This window comes from Monodon monoceros, unplaced genomic scaffold (genome assembly GCF_005190385.1).
Source record: "Monodon monoceros isolate NGI ecotype Baffin Bay Population unplaced genomic scaffold, NGI_Narwhal_1 Super_Scaffold_4, whole genome shotgun sequence".
Taxonomy (NCBI): Eukaryota; Metazoa; Chordata; class Mammalia; order Artiodactyla; family Monodontidae; genus Monodon; species Monodon monoceros.
In genome coordinates, this window is record NW_021703781.1 from 26,736,159 (window position 1) to 26,760,392 (window position 24,234).

General features: G+C 44.3%; 1 protein-coding gene across 8 annotated transcripts in view; it reads right to left on the minus strand.

Annotated features, from left to right (window-relative positions):
* Positions 1–24,234, minus strand: part of KCNMA1 (potassium calcium-activated channel subfamily M alpha 1) — a 746,198-nt gene that overhangs the window by 136,339 nt on the left and 585,625 nt on the right. For 7 of the 8 annotated variants that reach the window (XM_029200928.1, XM_029200929.1, XM_029200923.1 and 4 more), the window contains exons 16-18: positions 16,035–16,103; positions 6,749–6,835; positions 200–276 (exon numbers count right to left, since the gene is read on the minus strand). In XM_029200928.1, the coding sequence (XP_029056761.1) occupies positions 200–276; positions 6,749–6,835; positions 16,035–16,103 (233 nt within the window). Of the gene's footprint in view, positions 1–199; positions 277–6,748; positions 6,836–8,002; positions 8,143–16,034; positions 16,104–24,234 lie in introns of those variants that run through there. The other variant, XM_029200925.1, reaches the window with a different exon arrangement.

A 24,234-nucleotide genomic window follows, 5' to 3' on the forward strand; every position in this document is an offset into this window, starting at 1 on the left:
GTGATTTTCCATCCTCTGCTCTGATCAAGTGAGGACAGGTATTAATTTCATGTCTCTTTAAACTGCAGGGTGAAACATAAACGTATTCAAGAACCCTCTTGATGTTTAGTGTTTCTTTAAAAGGAAAAGGAGAAGGGAAATGAATTTGGGGAAAAAAGGAAGGAAAGAGGGAGGGAAGGGGGAAAGAAACACTACTTACGCCGTTTGCAGCCACATTTTTTTATTCTTTTGGGATCCGTGATGTCATCATGACAGGCCTTGCAGTAAAAAAATGCCCTGGAGGAAAAGAATGGAAAAACTGACACGATTCATAATCCACCCAAGTGAAATGAGGACCACATTTCCTCCACCATGGTGCCAAATTAATGAAACACGCCAGCACTAATTTCCTTTAATCTTCTGAAAGGTTTAGACGTTTACAGACGGAAATGTTTGTTGCGAGACCATTTATTTCAAACATAGGATTCTGCGATTTGAGTTAGTGCTTCTCTTCATAAACTTTTATTTGAAAAGGAGCTGGGAGAGAGATTGCTGACGTGACACACCACATCTGCTCGCTCCTCTTTCATTTTGGAGAACAGCTCTAAACGCTGCTCGTCAGAACACATGGGCAACCAGCTCTGGGCCCTTGGCGGGAAGTTAAATACATCTCCGACATCCTCACGGTCTGGTCAAATAGGTATTAAAGGGGCACGAGGGTGACATTCCTCAGTCAAATAAAAATGTTAGCCTACTCACTTGGAAAGCACCTTCTCTTGTCAGCCAGAGCGAGAGAGGTTGAGGAGGAAGGTGGAAAGGGAAAGTCAAAGGGGCCCTCTGTCAAATTCCTTCTGGGGTATCATAGCCCGTATTTACTCCCATACCATCCAGGCCTGAGAACACATCACCACTGAAGGTTTTCTTCTTACTAAGGAGCACAGCTCATGTGACCCTTTGGATGGGGTGGGCAGAGGGTATTATAGGATTGGGCTGGATAGAAGGAGACCCAGAGGAAGCAACCAACAAGAAAATCCTCTCCTGTGACTCAAATGTTAATATATGATTACAAGGTCCATTGGCTGTGTCGGAGATATTCTGGATGAGACAAAACAAGGTCATTGGAGCCCTATTTATTTATTTATTTTTGGCTGTGTTGGGTCTTCGTTTCTGTGCAAGGGCTTTCTCTAGTTGTGGCGAGCGGGGGCCACTCTTCATCGCGGTGCGCGGGCCTCTCACTGTCGCGGCCTCTCTTGTGGCGGAGCACAGGCTCCAGACGCGCAGGCTCAGTGGTTTTGGTGCACGGGCCTAGTTGCTCCGCGGCATGTGGGACCTTCCCAGACCAGGGCTCGAACCCGTGTCCCCTGCACTGGCAGGCAGATTCTCAACCACTGCGCCACCAGGGAAGCCCCGGAGCACTATTTAAAATGCACAGGAATAGGGACTTCCCTGGTGGCACAGTGGTTGAGAATCTGCCTGCCAATGCAGGGGACACGGGTTCGATCCCTGGTCCGGGAAGGTCCCTCATGCCGCGGAGCAACTAGGCCCGTGCGCCACAACTACTGAGCCTGTGCTCTAGAGCCCATGCTCTGCAACAGGAGAAGCCACCGCAATGAGAAGCCCGCGCACCACAATGAAGAGTAGACCCCGCTCGCTGCAACTAGAGAAAGCCTGCGCCCAGCAACGAAGACCCAATGCAGCCAAAAATAAATACATTAATTAATTAATTAAAAATAAAGTGCACAGGAATAAATGGAACAAAATAAAATGCACAGGGCCTAGAAGAATCGCACTGGGGGCCTGTGTCCTTTCAAAACTGGGGGATACTGTGATAAAATTCATTGGAACAGCCCTCTGGATAAGGGCATTAACAAAATCCTTGGCTCACCACCTTCACCATTCCCAACATGCAACTGAATGCCAGGGATAAACATAGTCTTTCCTTGACCAGGGCTATAAAGAAATAAACACAATTCTTGACCATTTTATTCTTGGTTCCTTTTTGCTTTCTCACAGGACTTCACTTATGGCTGGCACTGGTTGGAAACCAACATTAAGACTCTGCGATCTGGGAGAGGTCTTGCAGACCTTGCAGTCAAAGTCCCTGGGACTCAGCGTCCTTCCTCATCTGTAAATTGAGGAGGTTGTTGTGACCTGCCCAAAGTCATTCTGTCTGGACCTTGGCCGACTCCAGGACTTCTAAATCCACGCCCAAAGTTCCTTCCACCCTATCAGCTCATCCACTACTTAAATGCCAGTTCTTATCCATCTTGCAAAAAAGGAAAGGTAGCTGACTGCTTGTCTGAGTGACAATGTGGCTAAGAACCCAATCAGTGATGACCTGCCCTGAAAGGGGAAGGACAGGAAAGGAGGAAGTGATTTTGCTTCCACTTCCTTTGGCCATTTTCTCCCCCATTTGATGCTATACATAATAATAACTGTAACAAAAATAAGAGCTAGCATTTATAGAGCACAGATTATAGGCCAGGAGCTGTTCTAAGCATTTTATAAGCATTAACATATTTGATCCTCGAACAATCCTTTGAAGGAGATATTATTATCTCTGTTTTACAGATAAGGAGACTGAAGCACAGAGAGGTTAAGTGGCCTGCCCAAGGGCACACAGCTAGGAGTGGCAGAGCCAGGATTCAAATCCACACAGTCTAGTGCCAGAGTCCAAGGTCTTAACACGTCTTTACTAAAGAGATAGTGAGAGGATGATGAGTGAAGAGACTACCGAAAAGACAAAGTACGATTACTTCATGAATTAAAGCTGGGTTCTGAAAGTGAAATATTCGAAGGGCCGGACAGGTAAAGTTAATGAGTGGTGACCTAGAGACACCACCCCAGGCCCCCCAACTGAAGGGAGCAGAGTACCTAAGCTCCAGCTGATTTTTTGCCAAGTGGCACTTCTCTGCAGGCACCATTCTCTTCCCCATGCATCTCTGCCTCTCATGCTCACCTGGCAAAGCCCCGCCCTACCGCACACCTGCACCCAAGCAGCTGAGCATTGCTGGGGAAAGGACACACCTCTCTGCTGACTGATCTCACTTGAAATCCATGGCTGTGGATTCTGGGGGCCTTTTCACACTCTTCGGGATGCCCCCCCACCCCCCCGTACCTTCTCCTCCCATGTCAATCCTCTCTGCCCTCCTCACCACTCCCTCTCCTCCCACCCCTTCTCCAAACAGCTGGTGACCTGGCCCCATGCAGCATCAAGACCATATCTGCATCCTGCAAGGCTGGCCTTTAGGATCTCCTTGTCCTCAGGTTCTCCTGTTGTTTGGCCAATGGGAGGGGACAGCAGGAGACTGGAGGGTGGTCGTGAAATGGTGGTAGTGCCATTTCTCTACTGAAGGACACGGCTCCCGCCAGGCAGCCTTTCCTTCACTACAATCTCTCTCTCCGGGTTCTGATAGCCCTCCTTCCCCTTGAGTCTGCAGATCCTGGGCTGAGAGTGGCTCCCCTCTGTTGCTAGCTCTGGGGTGCTTTGCCATCCCTTGTTAGTTTCCCTTAACTCTCTGCCCACAGCTTTATACGGTTCCTTCATAAAACTCTCCTCCCTTTTCCCATTTAAGTGTGTCATCTGTTTCTCGCCAGGACCCTCACTGATACAGCACCCAAATTTACATCTCCAGCCCTCACCTTTTCCCAGAATGCCAGAATCTCAGGTCCCGCTGGCTTTATGACATCTCCATGTGCATGTTTAGTATGTACTGCCTGCTTATCCTAGTCCAAATAGAATTCTTGATTTCCTACCACCTCAAACTTGCTCTTTCCCCAGTTTTCCCCATCTCAGTAAGATGGAGCCACCATCCCCCCAACTGCATAAGCTCCAAATCTAGGCTCCATTTTTGATTTCTCTTCTTCCCCTCACTTCTTACATCCAGTTCATCAGTGGGTCCTACAGACTATCTAAAATATATCCTGAATTGCTCTTACTTCTCTCCACCTCCACTCACCAATCTAGCACAAGCTATCATGTCCCACCTGAACTAGTCCGTGAGTCTGTTGGCCTCCTCTCCCACCCTACTACGTCCTATCCTCTACCACGCAGATGGAAACGCCTCCTGCCCAGCTGAAAACCACCCATGACTCCATTTTATACTAACACAACCTCTGTAAGAAGTCCTACGGAAACGAGCTCCTGCCTTTCCCTCTAACCTCATCTAGCCCACTTTCTTCCCCTAGGTTCCCTGAACATGACAAAATTGTTCCCACCGTGTCTCCTCTTCCCTTCTGATCCCTGTATGATGGATTCTTTGCCCATCACCTCCATCTCTGCTCAAATCTTTCTCCCTCAGAGCAGCCGTCACTTACCTCCAATCTAAATCAGTGGCAGCTGCATTAATTCTTTGCGCCACGAATAAACAAAACTGCAGTTCTCTCCCCCACAGAATGTGAGCCCATGAGAGCAGCATCTTCTCCCCACTGTTCACCACTGCTTCCCTGGCACCTAGTACAGAGTGGTCTCAGAAGTGAGTGACCTACACACATTTGATAAATGAAGGAGTATGAGAACGCTTGGAGGCTTTCACTCCTCTTTTCCTAAAACACTGCATCTGAAAGTTTCTCTGAGCTACAATCCATTAACTTTTTCCGTTGCCTTTTTACAGCAGAGGGTGCGAACCCAATACTAGATCATCATAATCTACTTTACCATTTTCACAAAACTTGTTTAGTTTCCTCCAAACCTCCGATGTCCTTTCTGTGGTTTCCTGCAGTCTTCCTCTATTCGAAATCCCCTAACTGACAGCATTTGCTCTTGACACATCACACACCATGGAAAATTACAGGCTGGTGTTGAGGCTGATTGTGTCAGCATGTATTTGTGAATACCATAAAGCACTGAAATGAGACATATTGCACTCCCTAATATAGGAGGTAATTTGTTTTTTGGACTGCCTGGTATTTGTGACATTCATTAGTGCGAGATGCAATGGGAAATAGAATTACACAAATGGGAGCTTCATATTATATTTGCTATCTGGGAGGTACATGTGATCGATGGTGCCGCTGTGCTCCCAGCCCCCATACGTGGTGCTGAGATGCTGTTTCCAGCTTTTGTGCCTCGCAGTTTGGACGGGGGCCCAACCTTCTCTCCCAGAAGACCTGGAGGGGCTTCGGTCTCATTTACCCTCACTTTCCTCTCTCAGGTGACCCCAGTTTCAGGGGTACTCCTGGAAAAGGTGAGGATCCAGGAACTAGACGAGGAGGTTTTCCTCTTCCACACCTGAATAATGGCAATCCTTTCCCCATTTCCAGAAGTAAATTTAAATCATTACATTCCTCAATCTCAAGGATATTTTTTTTGCTTCTGCACCCCATTTTTTCCTAAAAGCTTCTATAACTAGTATGGCGAGTTTGTGAGAGTGGGTGAAGAAGAAAATAAGTGTCAGTTATCAAATCTCATAAGTCTGTACTCAGCGTGGCAGGCTCACCTCTTGGCAAATAAATAATTAAGAACATAAGCTCTGGAACGGGACTTCCTGGTTTTAAATCCTGACTTTACACTAGCAGTGCAGCTTTGGGCGGGTTAGTTAACCAACCTGTACCTCAGTTTCCTCGCATGTAAACGGGAATAGTAATGGTACCTGTCTGAGGTTGTCGAGAGGATTAAATGAGTTCATCAACACCTGGTACCTGGTTCGTAGAACAGCGCAGGCGCACACTCAACTCTGCATAAGAATTTGCTAGTATTATTAAGTGTGGTCGAAAACATGGGTTTTAGAAAAGGAAAGACCAGTTCTAATTGGGCTCTGCCACTTGCTTACGTGCTGCATGGCCTTGAACAAATCATTTGCCTCAATTTCACAGATGAGGAAACCAAAGCCTGAAGAGCTTTAGAAGACCTACCTCACCAGGTTATTTTGAGGAGTAGCATTAAAGAACACAGATCACCTAGCACAGGCCTGGCTTTGAGGAGGAGCTCACGGAATGAAGACAACAGGCTTATATAAAAGCGATAGATCTTGACAATTCATCATTTATTTAAAATATTTTATGTAACATTGTTGTTGAGCTGAGTGACCTGTCTGACCATCTGAGTCACATTTTCTACTAGTAAGTTTTTCCTAGTTCACAGGCTAGAATCAAATACAACAACAATTCCATGGTGTTCTGCAAAAAACCCTATGACTTCCTGGGCTGCTTTAAACAAGTTTGAGGATACTAATAAGAGTGTCATGAAACACTGAGGCCAGTGAAATCCTGGGCTGTACCTACAGAGGCTTAAGAAGTGAACCTGACAACTTCAGCCACTTACCTAGAAGGCCACCAATAAAAATACAGCCGGTTTAGTATTTCATCTGAAATTAATCCAAACCTTTTGAGATTCCATGTGGCACTTAAAGCAGAAAACGGTTAATTCTCGAGTAAATCTGCCTGGGTACTATTAAGTAAAAAGCACTAGACAAGGGGCCGGTTATCCTATGTTGTGTTGTTCTGGGTCATCAAGAATCAGGTTGATCACTTAGGCTCCCTGGGACTCACTTTCCTCCCCTGGAAAATGAAAGAGCAGGTATCTAGGGCCTCCTAGGTCTAAAATGTTATTATTCTAATTCAAAGGTGTGGAACTGACTGTGTGAAGAGGAATCCATGGAAGCATTTGAAAGCACAGTCTCTTTTTCCTAAGATTCAGCACCATCTGATGCCCATAGACATGTTAAGAAGCTTTGGGGTTAGGGCCCGGTACACACTGAAAGCATATCTCAGTGGATGGAGATACATATGTCTGAGCCAAAAAGGAAGGCAAGTGAAAATAAACTCTTACCTTTTAACTTCTTTGGCATCGCTTGCGATGAAAAATCCTAAAGTACCTTCTTGGATCTTAAGGTGGTTTCCAGGATTAATTAAGATACTGCTCAGTGAACAAAAACAAACAAAGAAGACATAGTTATGAGGTCGTGTTCTGAAGAAGAAAACCTTGAAGGCTACACCGTACTGTTAACTTTATAGGGGGCCCACTAGTCTAATGCTTTCCCCAAAGATTTTGTCTACAGCCTGACATCCACTGTCCCACACATTTAATTGGATAACGCCATCATAAAGGTCTGCTGCCCAGTTCCCAGGTTGGCATACTCCCAGTTGCAGATATCAAAGCAAATCCATGTTTTAGGGCCAGGTTTGTACAATGGGATTGCCATGGGCTTCTGATTTGAAGCAAAGTTCCTAATAATATATCCTTTTGGAAACTGCTGTTGACAGTCAATGTTGAGTGTTATTGGTCTAATAGAGCTACGGCTACACTAATTTTCCATTAGATGACAGAGCATTAATGGGACCCCTATATGCATACAGAAACATACAAATATGCACAACACATACTACTGCAGGGAATGGTACGGGACACCTGTAACCAATGCAGAAGCCAACAGAACATCTGCATGACATTGACAAGAACATGGAAGTGGATTCCATGTGCAGCCTAGGTAGAAAGAATTGGACCTACCCTAACGATGAGAAAGAAAAATGGCAGCAGTTGGAAATACTTAATGATTCCAGTCTGCTGTTTACAAAGATGTATGGGAGTGTTTGATTAAGGTATGTGTCTAGTATATCCTCATTGGGGCCAACCGTAATTAGAAAACGAATGCAAATTATCCCTAAAAAAACTTCCCCTGTGGGGAAGTATGAACCTAAATATACCCTGTCCTGTTTCAAAGTGGTATAAATAGATTAGCTGACCAAGTTGTGTTTGGACTGACAGAAGAGATAAATGTATCCTAATCTAATAAATGGATGAAACAAGCAAGTTTAATTGTCTTCAGATCAAAAGCAGAATACAGGGCTATCTTACACAGAGACTGAGATGAGGCTTTGGGCTTAATGGACATGGAATTGAGGCATTGTAAATGCAGCACCAGATACGACAGAGGTACTCTTTGATCTGAAAAGCTGGTGTTTAAGGTAAGAGATGTTTGGAATCAGGCTAAAGGAAGTCCTCAACTGTCTAAAACAATCAAAACAGAGAATGGTATTTAACGTGTAATCTTTTACTGCTGGTAAAACCATTACCAAAAAGTGCCGTGGCCAACACAGTGATGTGTCTGTAGCAAGACAGGAAGGACGCAGATGAACCTTTGTTCTGTTCGGAGAACTCACAGCAGATCATTACTGCAAAATGTCTGTGGTCACAAGAAGTTCCATCATTACCCATAACAAGACCTGACGGGGGAAACCAATCCTGTGACATCGTTGTGATTAACACTAAATAATAGCAAGAGTCCATGAAGATTTGAGTGTTCTGCCCTAGAAACACAGACAACAGTGAGATTCCCCGCCAGTCAGGAGGCAGCAGGCCATGCTAACAGCACAGCTTGCGATGGGCAGAAGCTCCATACAGGCACCTCCCAATCACCCCTACAACACCTCTTCACCTTGGTTTAAGAGCCCTCTGACTTTTCAGGATCATGGGAGGAAAAGGGTCAGAGTTTTTTCACAGTTTAGATGGATCCCTTTTTCAAATCCGAGTAAGTGGAATGTTGTAGAAAGGCAGGATGCTGGATTTTGCACTTTCCTACCCCCTTGCCTGCATGGCAGTTCTCCTGTGCCCTGGTTCTGCAATCAGAAATTAAGTCCAAATTCCAGCCCTGCCATTCAGTAGCTGTCTGACTTTGGGCAAGGTACTGAATCTTCCTAGAACTCAGTTACCTCACCTATGAGATGGAGATGAAGATAAGCACAGTCTTTTTTCAGAGGATTAAGGGAGATGATGCACAGAAAGCTCAATGCATATTAGTGATTATTTTTATTATTTATTATTGCAAAAAAATGCCCCCCAAATGCCCAAATTATCACTTTAGCTGGCCCCATGGAATGGAACACAGGACTTCTTATCAAAATACCCTGTCTATAATGAGATAAAAAATTACAGGGTGAAGAACTACACACTCCAGAATAATATACAGGGACATACATGAAAAGTTCTGGGTTCTTCTGGAGTTTAAAGGAACTAATTCCTTTAAGTTGGATAAGCCTACATTTTGATGTGTATTCATATAAGGGTGTAAAAAAAAGCTTCTGAGTGAAAAAAAATCCTATCATGATTTTAACAATGCAATTCAAAAGAGGAAATTTGACACTCATCAATGTCTTGGTGACATATATGTGCAAAACAAGCCTCGCACAGAACCCTGTTTCCCTGTTTTACATCATACGCTTCATTAATTGCACTCCAGTGATCAAGCCCATTGTGTCATGGTTCCCATCAATGGAAAGTTTCTTTTCATTTCCTTTGTTCTTTAGCAATAGTGAATAAGAATTGGCATACAGCGCGAATTTGGGACTGTCATTCCGGAGATGGCAGGTTGAGATAATTTATTACAGTCTTCAAGCGTTGCTTTAGTCAAGTTAGTGTGGTGGAGGGGAAAGATTCTGGGCACTGATGTAGAGCAGATTTGTGTTCAAATCTCAGTTTCGCTGCCGTTAAGGGAGCAGGTGCCTGTGTCGGGCAGCCGAGCTCAGGTCCTGGCCTTGGGCATGTACCTGCCGATAAACCTCACTCTCCTCATCTGTAAAATGGGGTGAATAATCACTAGCTTAAAGTGTCACTAAGAGAAGTAAAGTACATACTATGTGCAGAGTGAGGGCCACATAGTAGGTTCTTAACACACGGTCCCTATTACTAGTAAGCCAGGTAATTACAGCAACTAAACAAGAGATAGATGATCTCTCACTGCATCACAGCTCTCATTTTGTCTTTGGTGCTAATAAACTACCTAGGAGGCATCCCAGTGGCATCGAAAGACCTCTGTATCGACCACAGTATCTGAAACATTTTATCTCCACGCCACATCTGGAGATGGGCTCATTTGGACTGCCTATTGGTTGCACAGTGGAGTATCTCTCTGTTCTTTAAACCTTATGGCTGATTGTTAAGGTACCGAAAGCACCTCCAAAGACATCAGTGACCGTGGGATTTCAGGATGCCCTCTAGTTCTCTTCTGGACATGGGGGAGAGGCTTTACATCATCTCTGTGTAATGATGTGAGGCTGAATCATTTGCAGTATACCGATCAGGCTAAGGCAGCCTTCTGGGCAGGAACTGAAAGGCTGAGGTCAGCTCTCGAGAACAATGAAGGAAAGACATCTAGATACATCAGGAAGCTCGTTGTGCTGGATCCCACTCACAGATTTAAGGGTTTGGTAAAGAAGCAGGTGCCCCTGATTTCAGGGGACCTTTGCATATAATACTTCCTGTGTAAGGGTACTAAGTTTCAAAGTCTCTCTGAGGAAATATGTTACTCTTTTTGATATTTTAGACATTGAGTCTTCTATCCACATTCCAAATCTAGAAAGTTTAAATAGAGTAAATCCTCCTCTCTTTCAAAATATAAAAAGATAAGGATCCTAGACAGAAGTAACTTTTTTTCCTGCCAAATGCCTGCTACCCTTAGAATATGTTATTGACCTTCTAATGGGAATATGTAAATCTTGCCAAAGACCTTTGATCTCAAAAGACTATCCAATGTTAAGTTTGTTTGGCTCCTACGGCTGCCAAAAGTCTCCCTCCTTGTGCCTCACTTTAAATCAGGCTTTTGCTCCCATTTTGTCTAATTCACTAGCTTATCAGAGATAAACTTCAAGATGTGTCATGTGAAGAATCAAGAAAATCTCTAAGGAAAAAGTCCATATATCAATTAGCAGAATTCCAATGGGGACATCTTCTTGGCAGGGGTGAACTTTCTCTCATCGAGGAACTATAAATTATCCTCTTTCTTTTATGACCTTGTTAATTTCAACTGAAAACATTCAGTAACAGCTGGAGGCAAAGGGCTGGTGTGGTCCCTTCCCCAAGGATTCTTGCTCTCTCTCTTTTTATCCTTTGCTCTCAAACTAGTTATGTATCTAGACTTATTCTTTGGCCCCTTATCCACTCTATGAAACAAAGATGTATTTTCTGTAGGGAACCCATAGTTAAGTAAAAGAGTGAAAAACATAATCCTATTTTATTTACTTTTGTAAACAAGTTTCTCATAGCAGCCACTTTAGAGCCCTGAATGCAATAGGCACATTTCAACTATCTGTTGAACAAATGAAAACCATAAGCAGTGGTCTCAGTTCCAAAAGTGTCTTCTTTCCCGCTCTAATAAAGAGAAACGTAGTCACAGCTGTTCTTTCAAAGAGCAAGCTGCAACTCTTACCAGTCGGGCCTATCAAAGGAGTGACCACACCTCTTCTAGGGGGTTGGCAAATGAGCTAAGAATCTCCCAGGTGCATTAAGTATAAATATGTAAATATACAGAGATATAAACGGCAGGTCCCTTGGGGAGGTGGAACAATTGATTTCAATACTGAAGACAACCACTCACTTAGAAACTGAAATATCTGTTCCTAAATATGAAATACATTCACATGAAACTGCTGGCAGGGCTCTCAGTCTAACAGGGAAACATCCCGTCGGGCTCCTCCGGGAAGGGAGCTCCAGCTCACAAGCTGCAACTCATTTCATGGTGTCTCTCTTGCTGAACGTTGGTCAGGTTGGAGATTTGGGGCTTGATGGGGCAAAATGATTTATTCCCTTTCTCCACCACTTATGCATAACAACTGGGAAACATCTAGTTATCCCTTCTTCAATCACCATAAACTTTACTTGTTTGCTGCTTTTGGAGACAACCAAGGATCAGTAATTCAACGGAAACAGATATTTTTTTAAAGGAAACTTTTACCCATTATGGATAAATATGACAGGTGCATATTTCTCTCCTCCCCACCCCCCAATTTTGATAGGTGTAGCGTACCATTCCCTGAGCAATTACAAAAATATCACTCACATGAGAAGATAGTTTGTACTTGATAACATGGTAATTATATCTGTGTCTAGCAAGCTAATGGGACTTCATTAACTAGAACAAGAAGATAAGAACCATCTAGAACTTCAGCTCATGCTGTGCCCAGATGAAGCATGCCACTGGGAAGTGGCCTTTCTGACCACACAAGGTCAGAGATGATTGCTATTGCGTGGGACTCTGTTTGACCCAATTGGTGCCCTGCAGTTTATGGGCTGTGCTAGGGCACAGCCTACAGAAACCCCAAAGCTCAAATCTTACTGCCTTTCTGACACTTTTCATTGCATTACTTCTGTGCTTTAAAATATGTTCTGCTGGAGTCCCACACAACTAGACACACGCGCTTTTCTTACAGAAGATACGTAAGAGCACAGTGTGTAGTCTATGCTTCAATATATTTGAGCCCAATTCACTGACACAGAGACAGCATAATAAAGATTGCTCCCAGTTGGTCACACTCAAATGACTGCCACTGTGGTCTGCCAATGACAGGGGCAAGGACTTGTTTAGCCTGAATCCATCTCAATCATTTTAGAAATGGCATTTTAATATCTATTTTGCACATAAGGAAAAGAGTAGCCACATGGGATGGGGAAGAGAGTTCATTTGGGAAGGACCATGCTGGATATTTGGTTCTGGGAGCAAGCCATGTCACTTTCTGATACGCTTCAGGACAAGTCATGCCTACATCACATGCCTTCACCACAAGATAAAAGCTCTCAAAGACCAAAAGCCAACAGCAGAGGTGCAACCACTGTGGACCTTTGAAGATGCAAAGTGTTGCAGTAACTTCTCGCAGTTGGATCATATCAATAATACCAAACTGACAGGAAGCCACCTCTACTCGAGAAAATCACAGAAGAATCTGACTTCGGAAAGAGTTCCAGACAAATACACACACACACACACACACACACAATTACAAACACAAACACATGACAGTGATTACAATCACAGAGCAAAACAACTCTAGAGAAGATGAACGAGTAGGCATCTCAATAGTATGTTTTCGACAGTACTGTCTTCGAGAAAACGACATTGGAAATATTAACCCAAAAAGTTGAAAAAAAATCTATCGATGAGGATTTGGTCATGCTTCATGCAACATAAAACAGCAGCAAAACAGGGTGAGGTCACATGGTGAAAGTTGAGATACTTCATATTAAGAAATATGCCCAAACACACTGGGAAGAAAGAAAGCCATGGTGAGTTCATCTCAATAAACAGTACTCATTCAGTAAATCAAATGTGATGATCTGGAGATGCAGTAGCAGTGTTCTAAGTCTGTACTGAGTACTGGCCCAGAGAGAAAGTACGCCAAATGTTATCATCAAAATCAGCATAAGGAAAAAGAGTTAAGTGTAAGGGCTTGGTCTCTGTTTTGTGGATAAAAGGACACAAATTCGGCTCTACAAACTGGAAACCCGACACAGGGCAGAGGAGGTCACTGGGAACGTGGATGTGGTATGCAGACAAATGGCACCAAGACACATCAGGACAGGACAGAAACAGACACCAAGGGCTGGAGAGAAGCGTCCTCCTTTGTCAACTCTAATAGCATTTGTTCCCATCGGTGGTGCCATGACTGAAAACAGGATTGGGCCTCTGTTTTTGTGTAGGTTTCCTGCAAAGAAGTTAGTGCGCCATCCAAAAGAATCAACAAATCAAACAAGAAAAGCAATATGCTACTTTCAATTTTTATGGACTCTGGTTGGAGAGAGGTTTGTATATAAAAATACATATATATACATATATATGTATCTACTAGACAAGGGAATGAGATTATATATACATATACACATATATGTATAATCTCTGTCTTCCTGAATTCTTGGCAAAGGGTTAGTCCTGTGGTTAGACGTGAAGACGGAGGGTGGAAGTTGGGAGGAAAGTTAACGAAGAGAGCATACCGCTTTCGGCTTCTGCAAAACGACAAGAAAAGAATTGAAAATCAAACAATTGGATAATAAATTGACTGACACCAGAAGGATAGAAGGAATAAAACCTTTGTTTCAAATTATCTGAAGGATGTGTGTGAAAACAAGGTTTTTCAACAAAGCATGGAAACAGTATCATGGGATAACAGCAACAGAGGAGGCAGTTCACACAGGTCGGAGGCACGGGGTGGGCGTGGAAAAGAGAAGCAGGGTTCTCCGAATTTTCACACCCGATCACTTAGGAAATGGGAGAGGAAGGGAAATGGGACATTTTTAAATGAAAAACAAAATCAAAACTATTATCTCAGGAAGGTCAGAAACTCAGTTCTTTTTAACACGGATATTGTGTGCGAGTCCTGTGTTTTCTCGGAGGCACGATCCACATTCCCTCCAGCACACCTTTTTCCAAAAGAACCAATGTGCTTCCACACTGAGACCAAGCCACGTTTGAGGATTAAAGCTGGTAGCTGCACACAGAAAGCCAAAACCAAGCCAAACAAGTTCTTTCCTCCCTTTTCTGAAGAAGGAAATTTGAAAAAACTATCTGTATGTATAAATCCGGCTTCGGTGAAAACATCTCAGACTGGTGAATTAATGGGAACATCCATCAAAGAAAAGATTGTGTCTTCAGAGAAAGCTCTGAGTTATTTTTCTTAGAATGGTGACAGTGGATTCACACCGAACCATGAACAGCCTTTCTCTCTCCCTCCTCGTGACCAAAAGGTGGCAGGTGGAAGACGGCTGGTCAAGGTTCAGGGTGCAGTCCCCTGCCATGAAATTATTCCAGCATGGTGGAGAAGCGCTATTCAGGATCACTTGCATCGTGACTTTTTTTTTTTTTTTTTTTTAAAGAGATGCACAGAAGTGATAAAAAGAGAACACTGAATTACACAAAGATTTACTGACTTGGCAACATGAAGAATATCATTTGCAGAAACCCAGGATACACATTTCCCCTACACAGGTGCAGGTGTGTATCGGCAACAACATGGGCAAGCCACAATCCCAGAAACATCCACCTTATCTGTTGAACGGCAAAGAGCCAAGGACTCTTGGGTTCTTTGCAAATAATATTTTTCACTTTGCCACAACAGAGAAGGAAAGTGTGTATCTGCGTAAATAGTTGTTAACGGCTACAACCATGGTCTACCATGTGGCCACCAAATCTACCATTTTGTCTTCCTTTTGGTTGATTTGGAGTTTCAGAATAGTTTAACATGTGATCAGATTGACTTTGTGAGCAATCTGATCTGGTGGTTAAGGTAACAGAGAACATTGGAATGACTGGCTTACAATCCAGCGTTTGTTTGGTGTTTTGTTGGTCATAGAGACACGGACTGCACATTTGGGGCTTTATTGAGTCATTCACCAGGATAATGAAAACTCCTTAAATGATGATAGCAGGAACCTTCTAGTCTTGCCCTGCACTCCGCTCAGTTATTAAGGCGTATGTTGGAGGGTATCTGTGCCCTTCCCCTGGGCACCTAAAGGAAGACTTTTTAGCATAGCTAGGAAAAAAGCATGGTTGTCCTTTCAGAGGACACAAGCCTGAGCATTTCTCAGTGAGCTCTCTTCCAAAACTATTGATAAGAACCGGGGAGCAAAAATCATCTCTCTTATGTCTGTAATGCATACGGTACTCCGACAAAATTCCTTGTTGATGCAACGCTTCCTTCTTTCAGCGCAAACTCATATATTGACTGGGGTGTTATCTATTTCGACCAGACCCAGTCCCTCATCAGTCTGATTTGCACATAATTAAGTGCAAAATAAATAAAGAGGGCTCCTGCCTCCAAGCCCTGCTCTCCTGGCTAATTTACATGTAGCTGATATTCATGCCACATGGATTTCAGTTGCACTGGGAGAGAAACATATGGTACACAATAGGCTGCCTGTAATTTGGCTATCAAGAGAGCTGGAAACTCCCATCGCGACTCTGCCCCATGCCTGCTATGAAGGAGGCCAGAGTCCACCTGCTTTTTGATCACAGCAGTAAAAATGGGTTTAAGGACAGGGTCTGTCCCTGGTTTTATGCTTAGAGGGTGAAAAGTGTAAGTTGGCATGATGGGTTAGAGATCTGGATGCCTCATCCCTTTCCCCCGGAAAAATACTCTTTGGGTGCCCAGTGGGGCCTGGGATGCCAGCAGTGTCTGGGATAGAAGCGGCAATGTCTACCTGAACACACCTTGAAATGTGCCTTCGAGTCAGAGAGGTGCTGCATTAGGCTTCCAAACAAATAAATAATGCGTAAGAAAGAAGTGGACTGAGCGTTCCCGGGCCGCACTCTTACCATCGTGAACGTCAGCCAGCCGCTGGGTCACGGCAAACTTACCGGCTCTCTCGGTTGGCGGACTTGTACTCGATAGCTATCATCAGAAGCTTGAGCTTCACAAAGCACAGCCTGCAGTGAGACGGAGAAACGCCGCAGTCAGTGCTTCAGAGCGGCCAGAGCCACAGAACTGACACTGTTACGAGCCTTCCATCTCCTGATGCGGCCATTACCCAAGGGACCCGCATTCTACGGTCACTGTGCCAGAGGGAGGGGGATGTGAGCCACACCTCCCCGTCCTCCCCATTAAACTTGATTTCTCACAAGTGATAAGGGGCTGAATGTTCAAAGTGCAAACTGCACTCAGGTCTGGATGTCTAGACACAGACCTGAAGCAGGGATCTGTGCCTGGGGATTTATGCTGGGCCAGATTCATTAGTCACTCGGTTGGGTAGTAAAAATGTGAACTGCAGGGGGAGGGAGGTATTTGGAGCAGCTGGCCCTGTTATCTGGATTCCGTTTCGGTCTTTTGTACAAATGGCTCACACTGTTGTTCTGAGCAGACCCCTGTGCGCTCGGAATGATGGTCATAATCCTTAGCCTCCGTGATGGTAAGAATCCCAGCACATGACGACGGCACTGTTACTCCTGGCTCCATCCAAGCTGTCTCACCGCATCTGCCCAGCAATGAGAGGATCTGGGCAAAGAGCCTTCTAGGGAGTGGAAACAGCCAGTGCAAGGGCCCTTAGGTAGGAAGGAAGTCGGGGTGTTTGGGGACCAGCATACAGGCCAGCGAGCCTGCTGTTGAGTATGCAAAGTCGAGAGGGACCGTGATTAGGTCAGGGAACTAGGTGGAAACAAGATCATGAAGACTGTGCCGGCTACAACAAGGAATCTGCGGCTTATTCTAAGTGGACTGGGAGTCTCTGGGTTGCTTCTAAATAGAAAAGTGACACAATCAGATGCGCTGGACCCGTGTATGTGTTGCTTGCAGGTAAGGTGGTGGTGAAGGACTCAAGCTCTGCAATGGGAATAAGACCGATAGCTCATTCCTGCCTGGGAGGCCATGATCCCCTGTATTGCTGTAAACAGACAGTCAGATTTCAAAGGACCACTTCCATCCAGGCGTATCTGGGCTCTCCCAGTGATTTGCACATTTTCTGATTCCTGCCAGCAGACTCTAATGACCTGGGTTTTGTGGTGATTATGCAGTTTGCTGAAACACCAACCCACGTACCCAACTACAGCTGGAAAAATGCTCTTCTTAATTTATGTTCCATAGAGCACCGCTAACACATACCCTTTACGGGGCTGTTACCTCCGGAGCTTAAATTGTTTAAAATATCAGGTGGCTTATGCAATATTTGTTGAAACAAATTACCAGATTAAGTAACCACTTTCTAATGTAAATAACAACTAAGTGCCAAACTCAAGGAGAAGGCTGATCTTAACTTCACATTGATCATGAAGATGTTGATTTGCTGAAATCCTATGAGCAATGGCCACTCCGATTTGGGATTCTGGTGGTTCATGGGATCCAGGATCTTAATTGCTTTAATGATCTGACCCTATTGGTGAGAAGGGAAGAAACAATTCAAAGTAATGGTGGATTATGTCTTCCTAGCTACTACGATATCATTTACCACTTAGATATAAAAAGAAAGACGCTTCCTAACTCAGAAAAGTCAATAAAATCTACATGGCCTTGGGCATATTCCTTACCTAGCACAGGGCGGACCAGCTGATCTGAGCCCTCTTTTGTAACTTTCAAATCAATATCTAAAATTTTTCTACATGGCCTTATAGAAGCCTCTTTTTAAGAATGCTCTGACCTAAAACAAGCCTTTGTTCACTGGCCAAAGGGACTGAGAGGGACAGAGTGATGTAAACAAAGTGATCACAGGCAGACCTTGGAGATATTGTGAGTTTGGTGGAGGCCACCACAATAAAGCAATTATCACAATAAAACAAGTAAGGTGAAGTTTTTGGTTTCTCAGTGTATATAAAAGTTATGTTTACACTGTAGTCTATTAGTGTGCAACAGCATTATGTCAAAAAAATCAATGAACACACCTTAATTAAAAAATACTCTATTGCTGAAAAAAACCCAAAACAATTACAATAGTAACATCAAAGATCACTGATCACAGATCACCATAACAAATACAGTAATCATGAAAAAGTTTGAAATATTGTGAGAATTACCAAAATGTGACACAGAGACATGAAGTGAGTAAATACTGTTGGAAAAATGGCACTGATAGTGTTGCCTGAACAGGGTTGCCACAAACATTCAATTTGTAAAAAAAATAAAAAAAATAAAAATGCAGTATCTGCAAAGTGCAAAAAAGTCAAGTGTAATAAAAAGAGGTATGCCGGTACATGCAAACAGTGCCACAACCATAGATTTTCAGACTCAGGCACTTCAAGACTGGCTGGTCCTGCCCTTCTCGTACAGAAAACAAACTGAGGTCCAAAGAAGGAAAAGCGACTTGTTCAAGGTTAAATGGCCTTTATGGAGAAAAGCCAAAAGTGGAAATCAAACAACTTGTTCAAGGTTAAACAATTTTCATGTAGAAATGTCAAAAGTGGAAATCAAGTCTCTAGGCAGTATGCTACACAGATGCTTCTTATAAAAGCAAAGGAAATGAAGAGGTTGCCAGAAACCCAACATGCAGACATGCTCTGTTTGGTCAGTACAGCATTTAAGAAAAAAAAAAAAAATCTAGAATTAGGTACCAACAGGTGATTTCATATAAAAGTGAGCTTTTCAGCTTTCCTTGATAAATCAGATATGGCCATACTGGAGCCACATTCCATATGGCTAAAAGGGACTGGACCTTCAAAGCAATTACCCCTCTGGGTGGGACACGTGCTCTCCAAAGTGCCACAGTCTCGACTACCCCCTACTGTCTCGGACCTCCTCATTCTAATTCTTTGTTGCTAACTGCCTGCCCCCTATGGGCATCTAAGCTATTACTCCTTACTCTAGTTGAGTATCCCTCTGGACGTCTGCGAAGTACAAATCTTGAGTAATTTACAATTTACACCGGAAACAGAACTACGTCTCTCCCTGTTTAAAATCACAGGTTTTCCTGAGTTCCTGCCACAGAGAACTGGCGAAGGTCAGGGTGCTGGGCTTAAGGCTGCAGCTCAGGCACAGCCTCTGTTGTGGTTCTGGGGGGAAGGGCAGATCAAGGTGAGTAAACAGGGAGTGGGTACGGTGGGGTGTGGTAATTACTTGTTTACTTGCCTCTCTGCCCTCTACACTGAGCTTCTTCAGGGCAAGATGTATGCTTGTCTCGCTGGTAGTTTGCAAAATGCAAAGAGTAAGCTTTCAGTAAATGCTGATTAACTAAATGTATGAAAGAATGGGGAGCAGACTCTCATGAGTTGCTAGAATTATCCACAACAGATAAAGTGGTAAACTAGGAAAGTCTAGTTTAGGCAGAGAAAGCTTGGAAGTGAGCTAGCATCGTGAAACGAGATGCTTTTTAACTTGGTGGATAGAAGCAGACAGATAGGAAAAGAAGGGCGGAGAAGGGAATAATAGCAGTGACATGCTCTGGGAATCTAATGTTTGCTTTCAATCCGCTATGACATGAGGTAAGTACAATTCTAAGATACAGACAGCGATTTCTCCTTGGAACCCTCTGCAGATCCTGTTATACAAAGGATGTGCCTTTGGACTACTTAGAATTGATGTCCTGAAATTAAATATTTACTTGCATCATTTACACCATTTTTCTGGTAAAGCAAAATGGGTTTTGCTCATCCAATCCTTAAAGTTATTCTTATGGCTTAAACATACACAGACCTGGGGTGGGAAAGAGAAAGGAGGCTTAGCATGAGGTAGAGTATAAGAGAGAAACAAGGTAGCTTCCACAATGTGATAAACAGGATGAAATCAGCCATAAGTTAGCAAGAATTTAATTCCTGGTTTCTAAAATAAAATGTCCCAGTATGTCCAATGCCGGAAGTTGCCACTTGCTGCAAAAATAATTACGGGAGAATAGAAATGACTTCTTCTTTCAAGGAAAAAAAAAAAGTTAGATTGCTTTCTTGATAATTATTAAGTAGAGGTCTACCAAATTTGACAACATTATACAAAGCCCTCTTTTTTTTTTCCTTACTGCCAGCATCATCTGTTAACTACAGTAGTTTCAACCCAAATGTTCCTGAACAAAGGCTCTTAAGAATTAGAGTCCGACTGTTTCTACCTACCCAGAGGGAAATAAATTATTCTTGCTATTAAATCAGCCCCCTTGACTAGAAAGATTGCTTGCTGGTGTGAATTAAGCATAGAAACCTGTCGTGGAGTTTGCACCTTCTAATGTGTTCAGGAAGGGTATGCAAAGGTGTGGTTTGGGGCTGACTCACCTAGGAGTGAAGGGGCAAGGACAGAAGAGGCAGCTTTCACTGTGCCCCCCAAAACCCAGGTCCACCCCAAAGCGCCAGCCCCTCTTCAGTTGTCCAGAGGGACCCTGGGAATGTCAGGCTGATACATGTAACCAGAGTAGATGAGGATGTAAATACTGCACATTGGGGAACCAGATCTTTAGGATCTAGGGGCTAAAATGAAAAGAAGATCCACATTTAGGAGCTTTGATTTAAAATGATAGGCTCTCAAAATGGAAACATCTAGTTAAAGAAAACTCGAAGCAGCGGGATTTGTAAGACTCAGCACCAGGAAAATGGAAGTGATTTAAAATGCCCATGAAAATGTTGTTCAGATTTCCCAGCAGCTTTCATAGAGGTGGAGTGGGAAGGCTTCACAACACCCTCACCTTCGAACACTCATAATATCGCCACTCTCATAATATCTCCACTAGCACACCTAAGACACTTGAATTTAAATATAATTACATTCTTTCATATGGACAGTTAACATTTGCCTAAAATGTCAGTAAATGCATTTTTTTACAAAGCTTTGCTATTATTATTAATCAGAAATATAAAATGTAAACTGTGTGTTTGCTATGTGTACCCAGCATCAAGTGAAGCCCCAGTATTTCCTACCGGACTGCCGCCTGACCCCTCCTGTAGAGAATTCTAGAATTGCCACTACCTCTGTAGCCTTCAATTAAGGGTTTTAATAGATTTTATGGCCACTGGTTTATTCACATGTGGCAGGATTATCGGTCACCTTCTGAATCCCTGTAACAGAAGTAATCATAAACGTTGTATTCCTATCTGTGTTCATATATGCTCAGTCCCAATTACAATACCCCCAAATAATTGGAGGAATAGGGCCAGTTCTTTGAGGAAAAATATGTTTTCAAGATGAGACTCAAGCCTCTCCATAAATTCTCATAAAATGTTCATTTCTGCAGCCTGGCTAAATAAATCTACCATATAACAATAGAATCTGCTGATTTCTTCCTGCTCCATGTTCAAATTCGGATGCCTTTCTCTAAGAACTACTGATTTCACAGAACTCAAGTTAAACTAGCTGTAGCTTTCACTGGGCAAGAGACCCAGCTTTCTCTAGGCAGCCTTAAATTTAAGCTTCCTCAAGCGGCTTCCCTGGAAAGATCGGTCCATGCCAAACAACACAGGAGAAGAGCGTGATTTTCTCAATGTTAGGGCCCTGAATGCGGGTGGATGGGGGGAAGCAGAACCATGCCCTGCAGACCCCACACTGTCTAAACCAGCACAGAAGCATCCAGGCTTGCATTTGGGCTGGAGGGCAGAACTCCTGCCCTTTAGCGTAGGGAAGATCTGGTCAGAGTTCCTCAAGCTACCTAGGCATTAAATACTCCACATCAAATCTGAATTGTAACAGCTGGAGGGGGACACAGAGACACGCAGTATTTCAAATCCATCTTTTGTCCTAATCCCCTGAGCTGTAAAACCCGATACAATTAAGCATTTATATTTTGCAAGTGATGACTGACTGACTGATCTGCTCACCATGAGATTCAGGACCTGGCACATGGCATTCTTGCAGTAGCCAAACCTGTGAACCTGTGGCTTCCTGCACTCCTCCTTCCCACCTCCCTCCTCTGCCCTCACTCCCCTACCCGGAGGCAGGCGGGTACAACCTCTCGTTTGCTAGTTCTCATAATAAAAACACTATCGCTGTTTCCCCCTGAAAACATCACATGTCAAAAGAACTCTGATTTTTCTCCTTCTCCCATCTAAAGTGGAAATCAACTTGTTCTCGTTGGAAAATCTCAGAGACCTGGGTGTTGAGAGAGTTCTCTGTGGCTCCCAGCCTCCTGGTTCCCTATCACTTACAAATCCCTCTTCCCTCTTTATTCCTTCTCTGAACCCAACCTCCATACAAGGTACAGCTCAAGTATCACCTCTTCCAGGAAGCCTCTCCTGGCCACCCCAGCCTGCAGGGAGCTCTCAGCATCTGTCCCCCGGCTGTGTGCATCCATCAAACACTCATCAATGGGCGCTCATCTCTCCCTGAGGATGGGTGTTACTTTCTTTCACCAGACTGCAAACTCTCAGAAGGCAGCAGCTGCAGGGAAACAGGATCTTTTCCTCGGCATTTGAAAGTATTGCTATTAATCTTTTAACGAGCATATATTTGATCACACCTAATTGCACCATGCCTGGCACACTGGCACAAATACCCCAAGCTCATTAAACAGCTAGCTGATTAACCGGCTGGTGACCGATGGCAGAATTTTCTAAAAGGTAAGAGTAAATAAAACGTGGAAATGTCACGATATATTTCTTTCTTTCTTGATGTTTATATTATATTCAGTGGGCAGAATAGAAGGGTGGTGGGAAGAGGATAGGCAGGAGAGGGGAAAAGGGCATTAGCTGGTACTGAGAGACAAGTTCTCTCATTCCGATTTTAGAGTTGAGGAAACCGGGGTGAGCACTAAGCCCAAGGTCAGGCAGCTGGTAACTATCAAAAGGAGGAGGTAGGGGGCTTCCCTGGTGGCGCAGTGGTTGAGAGTCCGCCTGCAGATGCAGGGGACACGGGTTCGTGCCCCGGTCTGGGAAGATCCCACATGCCGCGGAGCAGCTGGGCCCGTGAGCCGTGGCCGCTGAGCCTGCGCGTCCGGAGCCTGTGCTCCGCAACGGGAGAGGCCACAGCAGTGAGAGGCCCGCTTACCGCAAAAAAAAAAAGGAGGTAGGCAGAAATCAACTATCTTGTCCCAAGTCACATATCCAGCAAGTGGGTTTGACCCCAAACCTTTGCGACTCCACAGCTCACACCACCTGACATCACACAGCATCCTACTACTTGAACCACTCAAAAACAGGACCCCTTCGTGGAAAACATAGCCTCATACCCCAGCCCCGGCCTCCTGCAGGCTTGGCTGGCACTGGCCATCTGCACCTTCCACAGTCAGCTACTGAGGAAGATGGGGTGTGGGAGGGAAAGGGAAGCGGGTGGTTTCCTGGTGTTCAGAGAACAATGGGTGGCACCCTCTCTTTCAGATCCCATAGCTCCTTTGCCTTGATCTTACTGCCACACAGACCAGGGGCAAGCCAGCTATGCAAAACCAAAGGGAGATGCTCAGGAGTTGCTGGCACTTAAAAGGAACACCCTAAGAGCATCCTGAGGAAGGTCCAGGACATACCCACTATGGTGTCCATCAAGGCCAAGAGGCATCTGGCTTGTTGCACCCTAAGTTGTCCTTCTCTGCATTTGGTGCTTAACTGTTCTCCCCACCCTGAAACTGCTTTTACGATCCCCAGCGGAAACCTGAATGAGAGCATTAAAGGGCTCAGTACCCCCACGTCTTTTTCCTATTCTGATTTGGATTAGACGTGGGGAGTGGGGAGAGCAGTCATCAGTCTGCCTGGCATGGTAGAGGGCAGACTCATTCCTATATCCATGGAGACTGCAGAATACCCTTCGTGAAGAAGGAGCAATGGAGAGGAAGTGCCCGCAAAGGCCCAAATCCTAACATGAGCTTGTAAGATGTGGCCCACCTACAATTCTATGATTTGGCAAAAATCAGAAACGTTCCAGTGACTGAGCCCGAAGTTGGAATAAGAAGTTACTCCAGCCTGTGGTGTGGAGAATGGGGTTGCTGGGGGTCCCCAGTCATCAGACTGAATCAGAATCACCCCCACTCACCTACAAAAAAAAAAATGCAGATTTGGGGGATCTACCCCAGATATTAGAATCTGGAGATGGAACCTAGAATCCTCTGTTTAATAAGCTCCGCAGGAGATTCTTAATTAGCCAGCCTTCATCTACCACATCCTCCAAGCTGTTCCCAACTGCATGAGGCCCCAGCATCGAAATCCTGTAACCTGTCTGCTAGGTGGCTTTGGAAGGGGACAC